General features: G+C 27.9%; 2 protein-coding genes and 2 long non-coding RNA genes across 5 annotated transcripts in view; 2 read left to right on the forward strand and 2 right to left on the reverse strand.

The window, feature by feature from the left end:
• The window catches only part of LOC103312469 (uncharacterized protein), an 82,395-nt gene that overhangs the window by 48,300 nt on the left and 10,531 nt on the right, over positions 1-23,564 (forward strand). For both annotated transcript variants that reach the window (XM_008193147.3, XM_008193146.3), the window contains exon 4: positions 21,628-21,789. In XM_008193147.3, coding sequence (XP_008191369.2) covers positions 21,628-21,789 — 162 coding nt within the window. The remainder of the gene's footprint in view (positions 1-21,627; positions 21,790-23,564) is intronic.
• The window catches only part of Galt (Galactose-1-phosphate uridylyltransferase), a 131,824-nt gene that overhangs the window by 21,408 nt on the left and 86,852 nt on the right, over positions 1-23,564 (reverse strand). The window lies entirely within an intron of this gene.
• On the forward strand, positions 13,308-14,549 carry LOC107398623 (uncharacterized). The gene is made up of 2 exons (XR_010334905.1): positions 13,308-14,114; positions 14,179-14,549. It is a non-coding gene; the product is annotated as an uncharacterized LOC107398623 (long non-coding RNA).
• LOC135266737 (uncharacterized) lies at positions 14,116-15,748 on the reverse strand. The gene is made up of 2 exons (XR_010334908.1): positions 14,835-15,748; positions 14,116-14,787 (listed from the first exon to the last, which is right to left on the reverse strand). It is a non-coding gene; the product is annotated as an uncharacterized LOC135266737 (long non-coding RNA).

The following is a 23,564-nucleotide window of genomic DNA, read 5'->3' on the forward strand; positions in this document are numbered from 1 at the left end:
AAATTTTAGAAAACGATGATAGCAGACTTATTGGCCTATAATTTGATAGTAATGTTGGGTCACCTTTTTTGTATATAGGAAGAACTTGCGCTCGTTTTAATTGTTCTGAGAAAATTTCATAATCTAAAGAGTTTTGAATAACAAAAGATAAAGGTGCGCTAATTTCTTCATAACAGTATTTAATTATGTTATTAAATATTTCGTCAAAGCCTGTACTTTTCTTATTTTTAAAATTTTGAATTATAGTAATAATTTCTTGACTAGTAACTGGGTATACGTACATAGTTTTAACATTGGATGAGATCGTATTATTATTTGACTTACTTCGTACAAAGGGCCCTGAATTAATGAAAGACTGGTTAATGTCATTAACAATCTCCTTAGGATTTATGATTAGTATTTTAGTATTGAAACAAAGGAATTTGATTTGTAAAAGAGTTGGACCAACAATTTGAAACACTCTGTATTGTAGGAGCCACCAGATGATATTACAATCGTTGTCATCTTCATAAAAATTAATTTCACCGAACTTATAATTAATCAATTTCCTTAATACTAAAATTTTCCATTACCACGTCCATATTACATAATTGAGTGGATTTATGGTGTTATTATCGGAAGAAAAATTATGTTTATTTCCGATAGTGAAATTGATTTGTAATAAATTGCTGTTCATTTCGTGTGTGGTCCGTAGAATGCTACAGAAATTGTAAATCACACATTTGAATATTCACCAAATTTTCACGGTTGATTTTCCATGAAGTGCAAAATTTAAGAGCTTTGAGCGCTTTTGCCAAAGTCGATGTAAATTTTTATTTGATGTGTCAAGCGATAACTTAAATATTTGCTCGTATTTTCTCCAAGTATAATACTGACGGTATATTGACACGAGAAAAAAGTTTCAAGCGTGTTTATCCTATAATGGAAAAGGGCTTTAGAGATGCTCATCAAAACGACGTCAAGACAGAAATTATATATTAGATGTATGAAGTGACAAAATGTGTTATCTGTTCCGAAAACCTGTCTAAAGGAGACGTAACTTTTTGCTAAAATGATACAATGAATAAGTATGTTTTGAACAAAGCGTCAACATTCATTTAGCTTAATTAGACTTGTTTGTGTAACTTTTTGCACCCACCCTTTCCCAACGGAAATTGTTATAAATACTTGAGTGTTTTCTAATGGCTTTTATTTTGTTCCTTATTTTCTTTATCAGATTACTGATCCAGCAAAGTCGCGGAGGCAAGGAGAAATAAAGATTTGGATATTTTGTAACAGTATTACATTTTCCTTTGAATAAATTGAAGTAATAAGCGGGGGCTTTACTGACACGAATTTGTCTGGCAATAATAAATAATTAAAGTATTCCTTTTACGAAATGCTCCTGTCATGAAAAGAGTAAGCAAATAAACGAGAATATCTTTGTGACGGAATTTTTTATTAGAAGATTAAATTAGTCATATTCATCAATACTGTATTCTCTGAAAATTAATTTTACATTGAATTTTTGTAATAATTGTTGTTTTCGCCTGAAGTTTAACAATAGAAATTTTATTTGAATTCTTCAAATTCATTTCATTTTATGTGATCAGATTCCTTACATTTTTAAGTAAAAATTCAGAAATTAAAATGATAATTTCACACAAATCTTGAGTAAATGAGAATTTAATTCGGCCGATTTTGTAAAAAACTATGTCTTTGTTTGATTCAAAAAAAATTGGTTAACGAACAGTTAGCCTAAGAGATTTTTTTATATTAATTATGATTTTATGTTTAGACGTTTTTGATTAATTTGTCAACGAACGTATTGTTTCTTGAAATTATGACTTTTGGAAACTCTGTAAATAGTTTTCTCTAAAAAATTATTGAACCTTTTTTGTAAAGCGCCAATGTAAAATTTCTTAACTGAACAATAACAATAATTACTGACCTAATTGTTGTGAATAATTGTCATAAAGTTTTGAGAATGAAAGCAAGAAAAAAATTAAATGCAAAGTTCTAATTGATAAAACAGGACTAAAAATTGGTGGATGAAGAATGAAAGTTTTCTCAGAGATGACCAAAATTTTTTAATTATTTCGTCATAGATTATTTAGGAGAGGTATGTAAATAAGTTTTATATTTTTAGTGACGTTTCGATTTTAATTAAATCTTCATCAGACTACAAGGAGAAACGTAAGATTTGTTAACTTTTTTAAATGTTTAACATACCTTCCATATTTTAAAAACATATTTTACGTTTCTCCTTGTAGCCTGATGATGATTTATAATTATAAAAATAATTACAAAAATATAAAGCTTATTTACATCCCTGCCCTAAATAACCAACAATAATTTTCTCAGTCAAAAATGTCATTCCATTTCTATTTCATCATATCAAATTAAAAATTCTCAAAACCTTATAATGGTTTATGTATTATGTATTATATATTTTATATATTATTTTATATTATATATTATATATTATATATTATATATTATAATAGTTTCTGGAAATATTTCATTATATAATGAAGGAATTTTTTTATGAGGCAATGGATTGATTATTTTTTTGTGCTCTAAAGATTTGTTTGTAAATAAACATAACTAGAAGATTTATTTTTTGCGGGTTTATTTAAAACCTGTAGAAAAATCTTATCAAAAACATTCAAACTAAAAACCAGATTGTACACAAAGAATAAAGTTTTTAATGAGAGCAATTAATAATCCAGATACTGTAACATCGCGAACGCAGCGTTAAAGGTGGAGAAAAGCTATTTGACAGGTTTGCAACTTTTTTCATTATATAGGCATTTTAAAATTATTTGAAAAAATTGAGATTATTAACGATTAATATGATTGTATTTTTCAACTTACGTTACGTAAAATGATCACCCTTAAAGTCGATTTTTCCTAGAAAAAATATTATTACCTAATGTGTTTTAGAAAATATTTTTTCTGGTTCAATAAAATTTGTTCATTCATTAGTGTTAAGTCACTGCAAAAAATTGGTACTTTTTTGTCGTTTTACAATTAATTATCCAAATTAAAGTACATTATGTTATTAGAAGTAATATAGTGATTTTTTATGTAGCGAAGCCAAACGTAGTGAGGAAAATAAATCACTAATTTAGATGAACCAAATAACTCACTTTAATTTCGAATAACGTATACTATTTTAATCGCAAACGTAATTATTAAGATAAATAAAGAAAGCACTTGATTTTTATAATTGTTTTTGTCACATTACTAAGAGTAACAAATGTCCATAATCATTTTAACGCAGTTTTCATTTTGGCATTTTTAGTTTTTTATTCAAAAATCGTGGATAAATTGTGGATTGTTTTGTGTTTGATAAAAAATAATTTTCGCAATTAGTTCGTGATCAAACCCGTTCGTGTTCATTTCGCAAACTTTTCAGCAAAAACTCAATTGTTTCGCAAAATCTCCTCACAAAACTCAAAAATGTACTAAATTAGATCAAAAATCATTATTATCTTTCTAGGTATTAACTTGGTTATTTGAAATTTATGAGTTACAATTTTATTTAGATAATTTAATGACTTTTGAGAAGCAAAAACAAAAAACTGGGTGTTCCATTTAACTTTTTCAAGTTATTCAACTTATAACAAACTTCTTATTTTTTTATGTTCTCAGGCCTCAAATCTTTTAATCTCGTCGTAACTTAGTGTCTCAATTACACAGTTTTTAAGGTTATTGTCAGTATTTCAGCTTTTTCGTTTCTTAATTTTCCATCATATCATATTCATAATTTTTTCAGTTTGTTGTTTCACTGTCTTATATTTTCAGTTTTTTATTTTTTAATCTTCTTGTTTTGCACAGTTTTAATCGTACTGTTTTTATTTTTTTTGTATATTAGTTTTTAATTTTTTTAGATTTCCAGCCGTTTAGTTTATTGATTATTTATTCACAATGTTATGTTTCAATTTATAAGTATTTCTCTTTTTTGAAATTTTATTAAATAACAAAAAAAATTAGAAACAATAGACCCGTCACTTTCTGAAGCAATTAAACTCGTGAATAAAGTATATATTTTTGTAAAACGTACTCCAGGTGTTGTAGAAAAATTAATTAGTGATAAACTATACGAAACGTTCTAAAAATAAATACCTACAGAAAATAAAAATGTTAATTGAATGAAAAAATATTGATAATGCAGAGGTGCCTACTTTTAGTACTAAAATGTATTTCCATTCAGTAAAAAAGAACTAATTTTACAACAGCAAATTAAGGTTCAACAGTTAATTTTTATAACTTTATAGTTTTTTTTTGTGTAATAGCTGACTTTAAGTTTTTGACAACGCGTAGTTCGTGTTGTTTGTTTTAGTAAAAATGATGCTATTTTTCCTGGAGTAGGGATAAATTAAAATGTATCCTAAATTACCAGATTTTAATGCCTAATTTCTGTTTTTGTACAACTTTTTTTGTCACCTAAGTAAGGTGTATAACTAATCCCATAAATTAAATTCGACTTGTGACAAAATGTCATACTTGCCTATTTGGACGTACTATTATTTTCCAGCTTTTTATTTGATTATTTTCGACCCATTATATTTTTTAAAGATATTTTATTATGAAAAATATGTTTGTTCAACTTAAAAAAATCACAACCATTTTCTCTTATCTAAAATTGTCTAAACAAATCTAGATATGATTTTGTAAATAGTCGTAATAACATTTTCTAGTCTTGTTGCCAGTTGTTTGTGCCAAGGTCTATTTATAAAAAGCTTAATAAATCTTGTATGATTAAAAAGTCATTAGCAAGTAACTCATTAACAAACGTACATCAAGACAAATGCTCCATGGAAACGTTCTAACAAACACTGCTTTTCCAGATAACATCTAATTCAACAAACAAATTCGTTTAAATTTATTTGAAAATATTAGAGCGCAAAGTGAGACTCACGAAAGATTGTCGCTGCTTATTTATGCTGACAGATGATACAAGACTGGAAACAGAGAGCGGGTAAACCAATTTGACAAAAATAGTCCATTCAAAACTTTTGCAGCAAACTTTCGCCGTCCATTACTTAAACGATATTATTTAGGAAAGTTGTGACTGAATTTGCATAATGTATTAGTTCGCCAACGGCATCAAAATGTGCATAATTAAGATCCTAAATTCAAGATTATTTGACACCGTAAACTAACAGGAATTAGACACAGACCATGCGAAAGTGGTAATTCCGGGGTTGGAGCGGAGTGCTGCCCGGAGCAGTAAAGAACTGAATGGCGTGGTGAAGTGATGTGCTTGCCGTCAGTTTGCCGCGGGAACTCATGGGAAACGTAACAGGCGGTTTCCCGCAACCCCATGTTTCAGAATGTGATCGAGTTCTTGACTTGTATGAAAAGTGGCCTTTACCACATGACGCAGGACATGTAAGGAACGGTTTTTCTTTCAACATCACTCAGGAAATTTAATTTGTTTGATACTTTATTTATTTTATTTTTTTGTGGTAAAATTCGTCACTGAATTTCCAGTAAAAATGAAATCGATCGTTTTTATTGCTTTACCTTAGAGTTTTTCAGTGTGGGGGAATAAAGTGCTCAAAAATTGTTTTCCAGTTTTTATTTCCTCTGTTTGATTAAGTTATACAATTTTATGGCACCAGTAGTTTTTTGCATCATGGATGAACGTAAATTACGTGTTTACTTAGAACATTTTTACTCATTTGTGAGCAGATTTAGTTGCTCTACTAACCGATTAAAAAAATTAAAATAAATTTTAAATTTGGTGGATGCGCCGGGATACTAACGTTTTACGTGTACGATAAATAGCATCAAACCTTGCTTTTTATACAGAGTGTCCCGCGAGGTAGTGCATATATTTTAACTATAAAATATCAAAAGTTTTTTTGAGTGAATATTTTAAAACTTATTATATTTCTTAGTTGTTAGTTTTACGTGAAACAACAGGACGATCCAAGTTTTGAGCAAAATGTTGCCGGTAATTATATAAATGCAAGAACGTTTTTACTAGAAAAAATTACAGAATTATTTCATTTAATTCAAACAGAAATAATAACAGAAACAACATCAATAATTTAATAAAATAATTAATAATAATTTAATAAATGTGTAAGGGTATCTAATAAATAATAGTGATACAAAAGGCATGCAAACTTTAGAAGATTTTACTTCTATTTGTAAATTAAATTAATTGTGAGTACTAATATCGTAAATAAATAAATGAGCAATTGACAGACAATAGGCTCAGAGCGTTCTTCGTCACATTTCTTTTAATTTTAAAGCCTCTATTAACTATTTATTATTCTCACTGCACTAATTTTATTACCTTATTATACATACTTTTGCAGAAAAATCTCAAATTTTAGGATAAAAAGTTGCACATAATTTCTCCAAACTAAATATTAACACTGGCTCAACGAGTTTTAAACTTAACATTCATATGTGTTTACAAATTTTATTTGACAACCCCTTGGAATTTTCTTCGTAGTTCGAGTTATACCTTGATATGTAAACAAAAAATTTGCATTTGACTAAAGGTTTATGTATTGTTTTAAAGTGTGAGTTTGTAAAATTTAAAAAAAAACTAGTTTGTTAATTTGGTGGATGCGCCGGGATAGTAATTATCTACAAATAAAACAATAAAAAATATTTATTATTTTACAAGTGTTACATCGTTCATTTATGATTAATTTGGTGGTGGTGGTTATCAAGAACACGTTTACTTCAATTAGAAATAAAGTTCTTTCCAGACATACGAGAAATGGCCCAATTTTTCTTTACACTTCTTTTTTACTTTATTTAATGGTTTCACAAAAATAATTTTAAAAGATGTATTTCAATTGTGTACAAAAGCTTTAAACCTGTTTTATCTTAAAAATGTGTCATATTTTTCGAACCGAAACGCAGTAAGTATCAAAATAAACCAGTATTTAATTTCAATATATATTTAAATTTTACCTAGATCATATAATGTAAGTTTAGAATCAATTCATCAAATCTTTGAAGGTTACAACAATAAAAAGCCCTGTGTGTAAAATATCAAAAGTTTTTTTCAGTGAATATTTAAAACTTATTATATTTCTTAGTTGTTAGTTTTACGTAAAACAACAAGACGATCCCAGTTTTGAGCAAAATTTTGCCGGTAATTATATAAATGCAAGAACGTTTTTACTAGAAAAAATTACAGAATCATTTCATTTAATTCAAACAGAAATAATAACAGAAACAACATCAATAATTTAATTGAAATAAATGTGTAAGGGTATCTAATAAATAATAGTGATACAAAAGGCATGCAAACTACAGAAGATTTTACTTCTATTTGTAAATTAAATTAATTGTGAGTACTAATATCGTAAATAAATAAATCAGCAATTGACTGACAATAGGCTCAGAGCGTTCTTCGTCACATTTCTTTAATTTTAAAGCCTCTATTAACTATTTATTATTCTCACTGCACTAATTTTATTACCTTATTATACATACTTTTGCAGAAAAATCTCAAATTTTAGGATAAAAAGTTGCACATAATTTCTCCAAACTAAATATTAACACTGGCTTAACGAGTTATAAACTTAATATTCATATGCGTTTACAAATTTTATTTTACAACACCTTAATTTTTTTTTTAATATTTGAGTTATATTTTGATATGCAAACAGAAAATTTTAAATTCACTAGAACTTAATGTAGTGATTAAAAGTTAAAAAAAAGTTTTGTAATTTGGTGGATGCGCCGGGTTAGTAATTATCTACAGATGTAAAAATAAAAAATATTTATTATTTTACGAGTGTCCTTCATTTATAATTTATTTGCTAGTAGTGCTTATCAAAAACACGTTTACTTCAATTAGAAATTAAATTCTTTCCAGACATGGAGAAATGTCCCAATTTTTCTTTGCACTTTTTCTTTTTATTTTATTTAAAGGCTTTACAAAAATAATTTTAAAAGATGTAAAATAAATTTACAATAAATTCATCAAATCTTCAAAGGTTAGAACAATAAAAAGCCCTGTGTGTAAAATAAAATAAAATTCATCAAATCTTTAAAGGTTAGAAAAATAAAAAGCACTGTGTGTAAAATATCAAAACAAAAGTTTTTTAAGTGAATATTTTAAAACTTATTATATTTCTTAATTGTTAGTTTTACGTAAAACAACAGGACGATCCAAGTTTTGAGCAAAATGTTGCCGGTAATTATGTAAATGCAAAAATGTTTTTACTACAAAAAATTAGAGAATTATTTCATTTAATTCCAACCGAAATAATAACAGAAAAAACATCAATAATTTAATTGAAATAATGTTGAAATAAATGTGTAAGGGTATCTAATAAATAATAGTGAATAGTGATACAAAACACATGAAAACTTTAGAAGATTTTACTTATATTTGTAAATTAAATTAATTGTGAGTACTAATATCAAAAATTTGCTCATTAGCAATTGACAGACAATAGGCTCAGAGCGTTCTTTGTCACATTTTTTTAAATTTTAAAGCCTCTATTAACTATTTATTATTATCACTGCACTAATTTTATTACCTTATTATACATACTTTTGCAGAAAGATTAATACATCTCAAATTTTAGGATAAAAAGTTGCACATAATTTCTCCAAACTAGGTATTAACACTGGCTCAACGAGTTATAAACTTAACATTCATATGTGTTAACAAATTTTGTTTTGCAACACCTTGAATTTTTTTTTTAATATTTGAGTTATATTTTGATATCGAAAATTTTCAATTGACTAGAACTTAATGTAGTGTTTAAAAGTTTAAATAAGTTTGATAATTTGGTGGATGCGCCGGGATAGTAATTATTTACAAATGAAAAATATTTATTATTTTACGAGTGTTATGTCGTTTATTTATGATTTATTTGCTAGTGGTGCTTATCAAGAACACGTTTACTTTTTTTCTTTGCACTTTTTAAAATTTAAAAGATGTAAAATAAATTTAAAATAAATTTATCAAATCTTTAAAGGTTAAAACAATAAAAAGCCTTGTGTGTAAAATAAAATAAAATTCATCAAATCTTTAAAGGTTAGAAAAATAAAAAGCCCTGTGTGTAAAATATCAAAACAAAGTGTTTTTGCGTGAATATTCTAAAACTTATATTTCTTAGTTGTTAGTTTTACGTGAAACAACAGGACGATCCAAGTTGTGAGCAAAATGTTGCCGGCAATTATGTAAATGCAAGAACTTTTTTACTACAAAAAATTACACAATTATTTCATTTAATTCAAACCGAAATAATAACAGTAAGAACAGTAATAATTCAATGGAAATGTTGAAAGTTGCACAAAATTTTTCCAAACACTGGCTCAACAAATTTATAGCTCAATATTCAAAGCAAGCTTATTAAAAAATTGGTAAATATTAAACAATCTGAACAAAGAAGCACCTCTTATTAAATTTAATCAGTAACAGGTCCCGTCAAAATAAAGCTACACAACTTTTCAAATTCAATCTTTTTGGCCGTTTGAAGAAAAAAACAATGTCATATTGTGCAATTTATTTAACAAACATATTACTGGTTAATGGAAAATTTGTTTGTAAACAATTGCATTGTAAATACATAATGTATCAAAATTATTATTTGATTAGCATTATTGAGCTCAGCTGGAGTAGATAAACACAGCATTTCTAAGGGTAGCTTACAAGGTAGATAATTAATAATTAATTTCAGTACCAAAATAGATATGTTTCCAAACAGAGTAGGAATAATCAAGTCGAATGAAGCTCCCTTAAGTGCTTGTGAATGTTGTGTAAGTTTCATATTACGAAGAATTTTTTTAGTTAAATAAAACGTGAATTATTAATCAACTAAAAGAATATTTTTTTAATTAATTTTTTTTGAAAACATTAAAAAAAAATTGTGGATCATGAAGACAAAAACCAAATTAATATAATCGGTTAGTTTTTTAATAATAGAGTGTTCAAAATTCAGCAATCTTGTCGGAGCAAAATCCGTTTTAAATTTGCTTTTCCTTTGTCCAGATGGTCCTCTACCTCCAATATTTCATTTTCTAACTCGAGAATGTAATATTCTGGAGAGTTTAAATTATGGATAGATAGTCTGGTGTGATCGCTTGTCGCTGTCTACATTGCGGTGATGTTGGTGTGCGAAGTCCTATAATCTGGATGATTTATCTTCCCGTTTCCAACATGATGAATTCGGAATGTTTTGAATAAGAAAAAAAGTGGAGAAGACATTTGTTACGAGATTAGATGTGTTTCAAACAAAACAAATCTGCAAATTCAAATTATTGTTTATGTTCAATCGGAAAAAGCAATTATTCTAGATAAAATAAACAATGGAAAATTGATTTGATTAATGATTTTGCCTCCAGCTCGTCCTGACTTGCACGATATGAAAATTACGTTTGTTATCGATCATGAACGAACTCTCGGGTTCAGATTTGAAGAAATAACGTTTTTGTAATATTTGGAACAAAGGAGAAGGTTTCGTTCATTTATTTAAAATTAAGAGTTAATGTCTCATTTGGATAAAAATGAGAGTTATAAACGTTTCTGTTTTTTCAATTTCGCTTCCAATTTAACAATAAACGGTTTTAGTGAATGCACAGTTTGTCCGCAAGCTATTGAACTTAAATTAAATTTTGAAAAGTTTGGAAACGTGACGCCTCAAGTTTATAGATATCTTACATTTACATATTTGCTTTCTCGCAGATGTTAGGAACTTTTTCCAATTCAATTCTTTTTCCTAGTGTTTCTAAATGCAGATAATACAGGGTGGTTCAGTCCTGCTCCCGTCTTCTGTAGCACAGTTATTATTAAATTTAGACTTTTTAAATTCTGTAAATGTTATTTATATTGTAGGGCGCATTACAGAAAAATATTTTTGATTAATGGCATGCTATTATTTTTTGTGCTCAATAGGATATTCTTCCAGCTTCTAATATACCTCTAAAATTGTTTTTAAAAGGTGCAGGGATTGTTGTTAAAAAAATTAAAACTAAAAAAAATCGTTTTAAAAAATTAATAAAAACACAAACAGTGCTTGCTTGATAACATTATTACTAAGTACGTGTTAAACAAGGTCTAACTGATTTATTAATTAAATTTGATTGATTTGAATGAATTATTACAGGGTGTTCACATTTTACTTTCAAATTTTTTAAACTTTAGTGCTTTTTATTTTACTTTAAACAAGTTTTTAGGATATAACTCTGAATGTGTTAGAATTTATGTCAGAATTGTAATAAGAAAATATGTTATTTTAATTCCGCAACGAATGATGTAAAAATAAACAGGGGTATTCATTTAAAATAGTCAAAATAAAAGGCTCCAACATTTAAAAAGTTCCAAATTGTGAATAAACCTGTAGTAATTCAAATCATTTAATAGTTATTTATTTAATGAGTTTGAGTGTAAATCGGACGCTTTATTTCACGAGTGGATTTTTAAACCACGAGTGAAAACGAGTGGTTTATCATCCACGAGGCGAAATAAATGAACCGATTTACACAAAAACGAGTTGAATACAACATTTTATTCTTCAAAATAGACTCAGCAAGGCTTAAAATTGCTTTAAATTTGTTAAAAATAAGCTGACGTTTCGTACTGAGAAATGCCAAACAGTTGTCAAAACTTCCTTACACAGGAGAAAAATCGTAAATTTTGACAGTGTCGAAGAATAAATTTAATTAACAAATCTGTTAGACCTTGTTCAACATGTATCTGGTCAAAATGGTATTAAAAGAGAACTGTTTGTAATTTTTATTAATTTTTAATATTAAAGGTGCAAAACCGATTTTTTGGGTTTTCATTTTTTATAATAAAATTTAACAAAGATAGGACCGACTTCATTAAAGGTTTTAAACAAAACGACGAGTTTCGCGTTTCGTTTATATAATAAACATCATCAGGCCAAAAAATACATATAAAAATACAATATAACTGTAATTAATTACAAACTCAAATTCTTGGAAGTAAACATTGAAAGATGGAAAAAAATTTAAGTAGGGATAAATGGAACGTGTTGTTTTCCATGTGCAAAATGAAAAAATAAAAAATTGAAAAAAACACTCTCTTAATTTTAATCAGGTTTTTTTAACAATAAACTTCAAAATTGTTCCTAAATAGTAATATAAATTTATACTTTAATTGCAGTTATTACTAAAAATCAAAGAAATGCCTTTACAATTAGGTACGATTAAAGTTAAAAAGATAATAATTTTAATATCTTATTAGATGTTTCAAAACTATAAAAACACCAACGTCACATTTTCTCTCAAAATTAGTTATTCAGGCACTTCAAGGAAATAATAGCCTGTACCATAGTTTCAATAATAGATCTAATCATTATTATATATTTTTCAATTTTTCCAATCTTATTAAAGAAAATAATTTGGAAAAATACAACTGGAATTGACAGCAATATTTTTATTTTTTTGAATATGAACCATTTCGGAAGTAAGTTTTTTTTGTAATGCGTCTCTTCATAAAAAATGTCAACACCATCAAAGTACATTGGAAGTTATACTTTCTACAATCATCTTGGTGGTTTTTATTATATTCTTTAATTTTTGTTTAATTTGTCAAATAATGTAAATTTGATCACACTTTTTACAACTAATTCGATAAACTATGTTACTTTCTTCTTATTTAAAAGTTTTTGATTTTAATTTGCTAAAGACTTGATTTTATATTATATTATTTATTGAAGACTAATTAAAAAAAACATGCATTAAACAATGTTTTACATTATTTCTGTTGAAAGGTTTATTAATTAATTTACAATATTTAGAACACAGTGAATTTGAATATGACGAGGTTGTGGAATCAAAATTATTACAGTTTAACAATTGCGTTGGTTATTGCTATCATTATATAAAATTTTGTTAACTAATTTAAGTGGATAATTACTAATTTTTGCAACCTGTTAAAATTCTGTGGAAGAAATTCTGGCTTACTTAATTTATTGACTTCATTTTTAAGAGATTTTATGAGACTTATTTTTGGCTGAATGGGGTGATTCGAATAAAAATTTAAAACACGTGAGGAATATGTTGGTTTAAAGTGCCAATTAGTTTTAATATATTATTTTCAGTCGTAATAACTTTGAAGTCAAGATATGGAAATATATTCTAATTTTCAAGTTCAATTGTAAATAAGTATTTACAAAATTAAAATAATATCTTGTTTATCAAACGAAATACAGGTAATTAAAACATCTACACAGCTAAACATAAAAGGAAGATCAAAATTCAACTTTTTAACACAAGTGCAAAAAAGTCATCTATCTCCAAATTTGCTAAAATGGGTGAATGTTGACTATATTTTGAATGTATTTTTATATTAAAAGTAGCTATTATAAGACTCCTATTAAGCATAAAAAAATAATAGCATACCATTTAAAAATATTATTAAGATGTCACACTATTTTGGGACACTCTGTGTAATCAAAAATATTTTCCTGAAATGCGTCCAACAATATAAATAACATCTACGAAATATCAAAAGTACAACTTTACTAATAACTGAGCTACGGAAGACTGGAGTAGTCCAGGGTGAGTCAATAGTGACTTACAGTCCGGGACATTTCTATTTGGACATAAAAAATTTGAATTTTCTGACATTTATACGTATATTCAGCGTCTATGTGAACAAAAAATGTTCTCTCTCTCATTCTATGGTCCTTGAGCTTTAATAACAGGGACATTTTTTAAATTGGTAGCATTAGAAAATGACAGTAAACAGCTGACTGATGTAAACAATAACACAATAACAAAGGAAATGTTATAATTTTAATCTATATAACCAGTGGCTGCTTTAAAAGTGTGTACTAACGGGATAATAAAATATTTACGCAAGTATTTTTGAAGGTAGAAACATTACTTGTCATATAACAATTATAGATTATATGATGAGACGGGAATGGCACAACACAGAATTGCAGTCAGTGATTGTGCTGGAGAAAGCTGCTGTGACGTACTGACAGTACTGACTGTCGCTGGTTGTATGATTTGCGCAATTTGTGATATATTTTGTGTGAAAAACTGGAAAACAAAGTGCATAACCGCATAACCTCACTTATCGCAGTTTTGCACATTTTGATGATGAGAATTGCGGTTCAAGTAATTATGAGTTATAGATGGAGCTCACTGTTTACTTCAAAGTAAGTTCACGACATTTATTAATTAATTATTAAAAAAATCACAGATAATGTTTATAATTTGCAGCTGAAGCCTTTTGGGTCCACTTTTTTCGTTGTTATTTCCTGGTAGCGACTCTTGTTTCAAGCAGAATGGGTGTAAAGTTAAAAATAATCCCATAAAATTGTTAATATAACTCCGTTGCACTGGCATGGGGTATTTGAAAACTTACGTTTAACAAATACGTCACAAAGTCTCAGCCATCGTCGAAAAACATCATAAGGGCTTTATAACAAGAAGCGCTTTCTGATTTTACTGTGGACGTGTGGAAGAATAGTGTGAAATATTGCGAAAAACCAACTTTTACTCTTGTTTACATTTTTGTACGTCTCTATCTGAGAGTAGTCGTCTTGTATAAAAAATATAGCCTACTAATAAAGGAAATTAAAGTGTTTTTATTTCTGGGTTGCCTACAATTCCCCACTTTGCCCTTGCCTGATAATCAAGACACTGATAATGAAATTGGTGTAAGTGCATCGAATACAAACGTGTTGAATAGATGAATAAAAGAGAGACAACTGCTTTTTTCAAAAAGGCCATTTCAAATTTATTCAAAAAGCACACCCCCATTGAAAAGGGTCCATTCACGATGAAGTTTGGCTTCCTGCATGACATAGGTTTCGGGCACCAATCTCACTGTAAATGGTCTAAATTGGTCTTGCATCTCTAAGACATGGACGCACTGAGAGCGACTTCTGCAGTAGGCTTGAGACCTGCCTGCCTGTCTCGCAACAATCTCTGCATTATGATTCCAAATCATTTTATAAAATGCTGTCAATTACAAGCCATGATATGAGACATGAGGCCGTCTCAGTGTATGTCTTGTGGTGTACATTGAAACTGGTTCTTAAAGAACCCATTCACAATGAGATCTGCTTCGCTACATGCGGCGCGACAGGACTCAAAGACTAATCCCAAAAGACACAAAAAAACTGACACAGTTTCATCATTTTAAGCCATTGACAGCGTTTTCGAATGTTGGTGCAAAGACTTGTCGCGAGGCAGGTTTCAGCCTTCCGCCAACGTCAGTCTCAGTGAAACCCTTTCAAAGTGATCTCAGCGAAAACCATTCACAATGAGATTGGTCTATGAGGCCTATGTCGTGCCGCATGCAGCGAGATATGTCTCATTGTTAATGAAAATAGGGCCTTTTTTGTTGTTTAAAGTCGTTTTTTAAAACTTTTGTGGCAAATTTTACTGATGTGTCAGAGAGGGGGCATGCAATTGGAACATGACGATGACTACCCTAAAAGTCACTTCGAGGCTTTTATGGCCTTTTTAATGCAAATTTCAACTTTAAACCTGACAGTCATACCAAGGTCAAACATAACCTCAACAGTACTCCAGCAACGGTACTTCAAAGCATTTGAAAGTTTCTCCATTTGTTTTTAAGTGTTCTAGTTGGTACATTTTGCTGTACTTTACTACAATAAAGAAATATTTAAATTTTTATTATTGTTTACATTTGTCATCTGTCAAACACATCAAACAACCAAGTTCCCTAAATTTGAGCTCTTATCTAGTTTTTGTGCTCTATATAGACTCGCGTCAAGGTATGCGGTATGACGTAACTCATATAGAAATGTCCCGGACTATATTTCTATATTTTTTTAATATGCAACCAATAATACTGATTCCAACTGACAATATCGGTGTTAAAAAATTTCAAAAATTTAATCCACGATTAATATTGTCAAGTATGTCTTGACTGTATTCCTAAAATTTCATTTTGGACCATTATTATATAAAAAACGTTGATTCAATAAATATTTTAAAAAACTAAACGAAGTTACAACTGGTAAGTGCAATTAGTATTATTGGTTGCATCTTAGGACATGTCAAAAATAACCCACTCCTGTATAATACTCATCCTGTATAATAATTATTTAAACTAGATTATGCACACATATTTATTATATTTTGTGTTTGTACTTCAGTCACTGCCACTATTACGAATCCAAAGTATTTGATTTAATTACTTCTGTCTAAACACTAACTACTCCAGCATAGTTGTTAATTACTTTATTGAGTACTATGTAATCACATCGATCTGCATCCCCAATGTCATTGCCAGTGGTGTATCAGCACAAATCGATTAAATGTAACAAAAACAAGAATATGATTCTGTACACGAACACATACATTGGTAGATTATGCGAAAATAGGTATCACAAAATCTCTTGGGGAAAAGATATTTGGTAGTTTAATTACTGGATTTTCAAAAAATTTTATTTTAAAAAACCGTAAGTCCAGTTGTATGCAAATAGACTCAAAGTGTTTTATTTTAAATATTTCTTCTGAAAACAGGTGCTAATAAATTTACGCAGTATTTAAAAAAATGTCAATGTTTTTGTAGCAAATAACAAATTAACATACCTTTTCAAATGTTACATTTTTGTTCTGTTTGCGCCAAATCTTTTATTAGCAATTATTTCAGGTATTTTATTTCAAATTTGAACAACTAATCGATATTTTATGTTATACAGCAGCGATTACTACATTGATAAATCATAATCACATTTTTTTACTCATAATTTTCCACCAGCTATTAAATCATTCGTTTCTGCGAAAATTTTATTGTCAAATCGCATGCAGATCTTGTGGTTTGATAACAATTTTGCTTCATGATAAATACAATATTTATTAAAATTATTCCTAGGATATTGAGACTCGACGTCGTCTGAGAGATTTGTTTTAATTATAAGTCGTCTATTAGCGGTATTTACAAAATTATCTATTTGATTTTGGAATCTGCGTTTACTTTGTAGTGTTTACCTTTAATTACACTAGATTCCACTCTGTCGTTGATAGTAATTTACAGTGAAATTTGATGTATTTTGGGTAAAATAAACCACAGCATAGGAATAAACACTAACATATTTGTTTTAATTAATTAGTTTTAAAGTTAGGCTTTTCATAAAGGGTGTTTTATCAAAGCACGTCTTAATGTAATCAAAAAGTTAGTCGAGTTGACTTAACAACGTCAACCTATGATTATAAAAAATCCCACTGGATTAGTTTGCTGGTAACAGTAAAATAGTTGAATGAGTTTAATAAGTAAAGTTTAGATAGAACTCACAGTGAATGGTTATTTAGAACAGAATTAAATTAGTTTTGAGTCCGCGAATTTGAACAATTTCAGAAATGACCAAATATGCGGGTTTGTCAGAATGATGTTTATCTCCCGCTTTGACTTCTGAACTATGTATACGCAGCTTGGGATTTGTATTCAAATAAAAAAATAAAATAAAATTTAAATTAAGAATTTCTTACGTTATTTGAAAACGAAACTGAAACTTGACGTTCACTATTTTCTGTAAAAATCGGTTTTTTCGTAGTTTATTATAAGATAAATTATTTTCAGTTATACAGGCTGTTTAATAGAAACGTTTTTTTGACGAAACATTTTCTGTTTTTCTTTTTTCATTTTCGGTTTTTTTTTCGTATGAAGATAATTTTATTTCATTTCAAACAGTTTTATAGAATTTATGAAAAACTAAGAAAACTTTAACTTTTTTAAAAAAAGACGTACAAATTCTAAAACCATTTTTTACATCTAGGTATGTGATTTAATCTCGAGGAAATAACTTATTCTTTCCTCAAAAACTAAACATTTAAGTTGTTTTTAGTGTTGGGAAAAATGGACACAAATTAGAGATTTTTGTTTTAATCTTCGGCTAGCGCAATAATTAACATTTTTGCGAAGACAAAAATTTCTTTCGCTTGTTTAACAAAGACAGTTATTAAAACAAATTACTATTGTAACGTAAAAGTTTATAGCCAGACTGAACCAGAAAGGAACGCACAAAATTTATATATATTGTTATTAGTCATTTTTCAAAAAATCCCCAAACAGGTTGATTTTATTTGTCATTCGATTTTCAGTTGTGACGTCATATTTACTGTAATTAAATCCCAAATGACATTTTTGATCACTGTTGTAGATAGTGCACATAAAAAAAGAAAAACTGAAATAAAAAAGAAAAAATAAATTTTATACAATAAAAAATATTAAACAACATAACAATTAAACATAATTTTTGTTCTTGCTTTATTTTATAAGCGGCATATGTTTTTTATAAATTCTTTGTATAATTGTTATAAAAACACTTAATATGAGACCTAAGCACAAAAAATAAACATAAAATTCCTTATAAAATTGCTCTTTGTGTACTACTCTCAATAACTTTTATAACTTTTTTATATTAGTATTTCTTTTTTATATTTTTTATACTTATCATAACTTATCACTTATCACTATCACAAATGTCAGTTGTCATAAAAAAAAATGTCATTCGGAAATAAAATTAACTAGACGCCCTCTGGTGATGACTTTTGAACTATGTCGAAAACAGTAAAGAAATTTTCGTAATGCCACATTTAACTGACATTTAATGAATTGTTCAACAATTTTGCGTGTATAGTGTTAATTACTTACAATAGAAAGAATTACTTTAAAAGTACGTGGTGGTAAATACTAGCGTTGACTTTGGTTCTGTAGTTTTTCGTGGTATAAAGTGTTTATTGTTGGAACTTGAAAGTGGATAAAAAGTGAAAAATATTTAAATTTTGATTACAAAGTGTTATCAAACAATTGTCTAATTAAAGATTATAAGTAATGGATCACAGCGAACACAAAGTTTGGCTCAAGAAACCAATAAATTAGTGAAGTGTTATGAATTTTACTTTAGAATTTTCCACTGAAAAACACAGAGATGAATTTTGGCTCATCTGTATACCAGTAACTGTTCAAGTTATTATTTTAACATAAAATACTGTTTTAAAACTATTATAATCTTAAGAAATGTACAAGGTGAGTTTTTTAAAAGTATTTTCTACAAGAACTCAAAAACTAAGAAGCACACAAAAATCAGCCTTTGCTGCATACTTATTTTTTTTTCTTTATGCATGAGATTTTTTTTCAGAATTGATTTACATTTCCTTATAATAAACATTAGTTATTAAAATTATAAATATTAGAACGTTAATAAATCAAAATTTTATCACTTTTCTAGTGTCATTTACATTTTATATAAAAATACGTAAAAAAATGTTGGTGGCCCCAAATTTACGTTTATTTAACTTTTTAATTTTTATTTAATTAATTGTTTTCGTGGTTAGCATATTTTTTAACGAACAACATTATTTTGATATGACATAAAAATTAATAATGTTTTTTGCAGTGATTAAACAATAAATAATTATTGAATTAATTATACAATTTTAATAATAAAAATTCTGAAAAAATCATTAGTATTTCATATCAACCGCTGAATGTGTGGTTACTAGTTTTTGAACTATCGTAAAAATGTACTTTTAGCATACTAACCTTTTAGGTGCGGTCTATAAAGTGTTTCAGACACTCCAAATCGACAAATACTTTTATTTCGAACTTATAACCAAATTCACACAATGTAACAAAATATCAATATTCCAATTTTGTTGTATGCCCTTTAGCTGCTTTGGCAATAAAGTTTTTTAAGTAAAAAAATATCAAAACACTACTAACAATTTCAACAATTATATTACATTTGAAAATAAACAACAATTAAATTGCTCTTTTTACATTTATGGACGTATAATTCTATTAATAATACTCATATAAAAACATACATGTTGTATTTATTATTTCACTTTAATTGTTAATAATGCATTTTTATTTTATTTGTGCATAATTTTACAAACAACATTGGAAATAACGGAAAAATGTATTAAAAAATAAAAATCTGAACTGTGTATAAATACTAACAAAACATTTATATGTATTAGCTGTTTCAAAATTATAAAGACGCAAACGTCGCATTTTACCGAATATTTTTTTTTATTAAGATTTATGAAAATGAAAAATAGTTATTAATGTTATTAACAGCTAATTTTGAGAGAAAATGCGTTTTTATAGTTTTGAAACAGTTAATACACTGGCTTAAAAAAATATTTCACTTTTGAGCATTTAAAAAGAAAGTGCTATTTTGACAAAGAGAAAAGAAAAAGAAAGTAATTTTTGTCAATTTTTGTTGCAAATTAAATGAGATCGTAATTATTGACTGTATTATTGTATACAAGGTGTCGTAATTATTGACTGTATTATTGTATACAAGGTGTCCGTTTTTCAAGCTTTCCCATGGAGATCTCTTATTATAAATGATACGAAGTCGGTTAAATTAGAGCAAAGTTGCGCATTTTTATGATGAACATTTACCTGCAAGAAAAGTTTATGTGTCATTTTTAGTTTTCGAAATATTGAAAAAAACGGACTTTCATCATTTTCGTTTTTATTTTTTCATGCGAAAACCAAGAAAACTAGATGTTTTTAACTACGACGTTCTTCAGACACTTTTTTACAAAGAATCTAAATCTGTCGTCATATTTTTCACGGCGTTCTTGATGTCAAAGTTACAACACTCAAATTTGTTTTTTTTTTTATGAACGACATATTCGATACTTATGTTTTTGAAAAGTGTTTTTGTTCTTGATCGAAATGAAAAAAAAGCATTTTTGCGAAGAGTGCTTTGGAAAAAACGTCAACAATTTTGTTTTTAAACAAACTAGATTTTAGAGGTTTAATTGAATTTGGATCTGGAAGGTTCACATTTTTGCCAAGCTTACTTACATAAAAACTAAACGACATGATAAGCTAGAATTTTATTTTTCGCCAAACAAAACAAGGCAAAGTTATAAAAAATCTGCTCGCATATTCAGTACAACTGTCAAAATTTAGTTTGTTAAACAATATTTTTGACGTTTTTTTCAAAACACTCTTTGCAAAAACGCTTTTTTCTTAATTTTAATCCATATGTCAGATTCCATCATATCATCATTGTAATCAAGAACAAAAAGAGTTTTGAAAAATACAAATGTCAAATATGACGTCCATACGAAAAACCAAAGTTGAGTGTTGTAACTATGACATCAAGAACGCTATGGAAAAGATAATAACAGATTTAGATTTCTTATAAAAAAAGTGCCTACTTAAAAATGTCAACTTCTTTTGGTTTTAGTTAAAAAAAATAAAAACAAAAATTATAAAATTTATATTTTTCTCAATAATTCAAAAACTAAAAATGACACCTCAAATTTTCTTTCAGATAATTGTTCAGCATTAAACGGACAGCCTGTAGTGATATCTGACTACGGTTGAACGCCTGGAATATTTTGAATAAATATCAAAAACTCAAAAACATGTTATAAATGTTATAATGTCTATAACTAGGTATTTTGATTAGTAAAAAACATATTAATTAAAAGTTTTAAATAAAATAAGAAACAGCCCCATGATTTCCTTTATCAATAACTCTGTGGTATAATACCGATCAAACAAATCAAATTGTTTCACTTTCTACAAAGATATAAATCAAATAATGCCGAGCTGGGACGCACATCACTCACTGAAATAAGTAGTAATTTTCCGCTGATTGCTTCTAAATTCCCCCCATTTATCGGAGTGAATTTTCCCGTAAATCATAAACCTAATTTCAGTTTACAGAAACATGTGAAGAACGCGTCAGATGTGGAATACCCAGCTTACGGAGTCACAGGACCTAATAAGGATGCATCACCATCAGGCGACAGACGACTGGCTCAGTCTGCACAAATGTATCACTACCAACATCAGAAGCAGCAAATAATCGCAATGGAGAGGTGTGTATTGCACGAATAATTTAAACAATAGACGCGAAATTCGACCTGACTTCCGTCTGCATTCGGATTTAATTACTTAAGTTAGATTGTATCGCCGAGGAGTCAAGGGAGCAAATCGATTTTTAGTGATAATTGTAACAAGTTTATTAACTTAACATGTAGAACCTATCACTTAAATAACTTTAATCATACCAAAGGCGATAAAATTTATTGCAAACTGTAATTTTTTTCCAACTTTGAGTTAATTTATTAAAAGCAACTTACTTTTAGTTTAATTGGCTATAAAGTGTTAAAATCTAATTACTTGTTTGAGAGTGCCCACTAAGCCGATTTATAATGTTAGGACGAAAATTTGTTCATTCTCTTTTGTTGCGATCTAGTCCAGTAACAATAATTTTGTAATTTCAATTTATTACTGTTGCGTGTTACGTGAACTTACTATGAAGAAAATGCGTTATCCACTAAAATCGTCGGTAATGAAGGACATGGACGTCACCTTAAATAAATGATGATCTGTGGGAATTAGCACAGTGCTATAAATTAAACCCACTGCTATTTTGTAGTTATAATTAGGAATTTAGATGAGCTGTTTATGTCCAAAGTTGTTATTTTGTTTTATTTATTACTCTTGTGTAAAGCAGAATAACAATCGCAAAAATTGTGAAGAGTTACAATAATTTAAGTGATAACGAATCAGTTCGAAATAATTATTTTTTTGTTTGTTTGCCACTCAGATTGTTATTTTCACAAAATGAATACTACGTTACTGTTTTTACACAATGAACTCAATCAAGGATTCTTTTCTTATTTTTTAAAAACCACTTGAAAGTTTATTTTGTTATTAGGGGTGGATTTTACAATCGTCAGATAATTATTTTTGAAGTGCATGAATAATTTATAACAGCAAATTTTAAAATAAATTGCAACGTTGGCGTTTTTACAGTTTTGAAACAGCTAATGTCGGTTATAGTTTTGAAGTATGTCAATTTTTTTACGCAAATTTTCATTTGCATATTTAAAATATTATAGCTCGTGAACCCTTTGTAATAAGTAAATAATTTTTTTTACATTTGATAGCCAAAAGTTCGAAGGGTCTTCTCAAAACTTTAGGATTTTGAACTGTCAAATTGCAAGGCTACTATGATTCTTTGGAAATGATGATTAATAAATGATTATAAAAAAGTTTTTTCAAATGAAATGACCGTGTTTTTTCAATGGCAACCAAAAGAACATCAATTTTTATGCAAAATTTTATTAACATCTTCTATATCTATCTCTTACAGTTTTTGAAATAATAGCAAAAACTGAATTTTAGTTAATTTTTTTCCTTTTTTATTAAGTAAACTTTTGAAAAATACGATAAAATTGTGCTATTAATTAAAAAAATGTCAGTGATATGGCTACAGTTACACATCCTTTTCAAGCCTTACTCTACTAATTCAGTAAATTTTTGATCTCATGATACAAAAAATATACAGGCTGCTCAAAAACTGGCGCACCAACTCAGTGGTACGTTATTGAGAAGCAAGTGCAGATTACGAGAAAAATGTTGAAAAAATTCCTAAAGACATATTTTTAAAAATCTGGAGCTACAAACTTATTGTGTTAACTTCTTTAGTTTTCATTATTTTTTTATGTTTTTATGTTTCATACCAGGTAATCATTCCGTAACAAAACGATGGATAATTATTTTTAAATTTACTATCAGATTTTAGCAGTTTTTTTAATTTAAAAAAATTAAAATTCATCAAAAAAATCACAATGTGTAGATGTGC

This window comes from Tribolium castaneum, chromosome 1 (assembly GCF_031307605.1).
Source record: "Tribolium castaneum strain GA2 chromosome 1, icTriCast1.1, whole genome shotgun sequence".
NCBI classification, from domain to species: Eukaryota; Metazoa; Arthropoda; class Insecta; order Coleoptera; family Tenebrionidae; genus Tribolium; species Tribolium castaneum.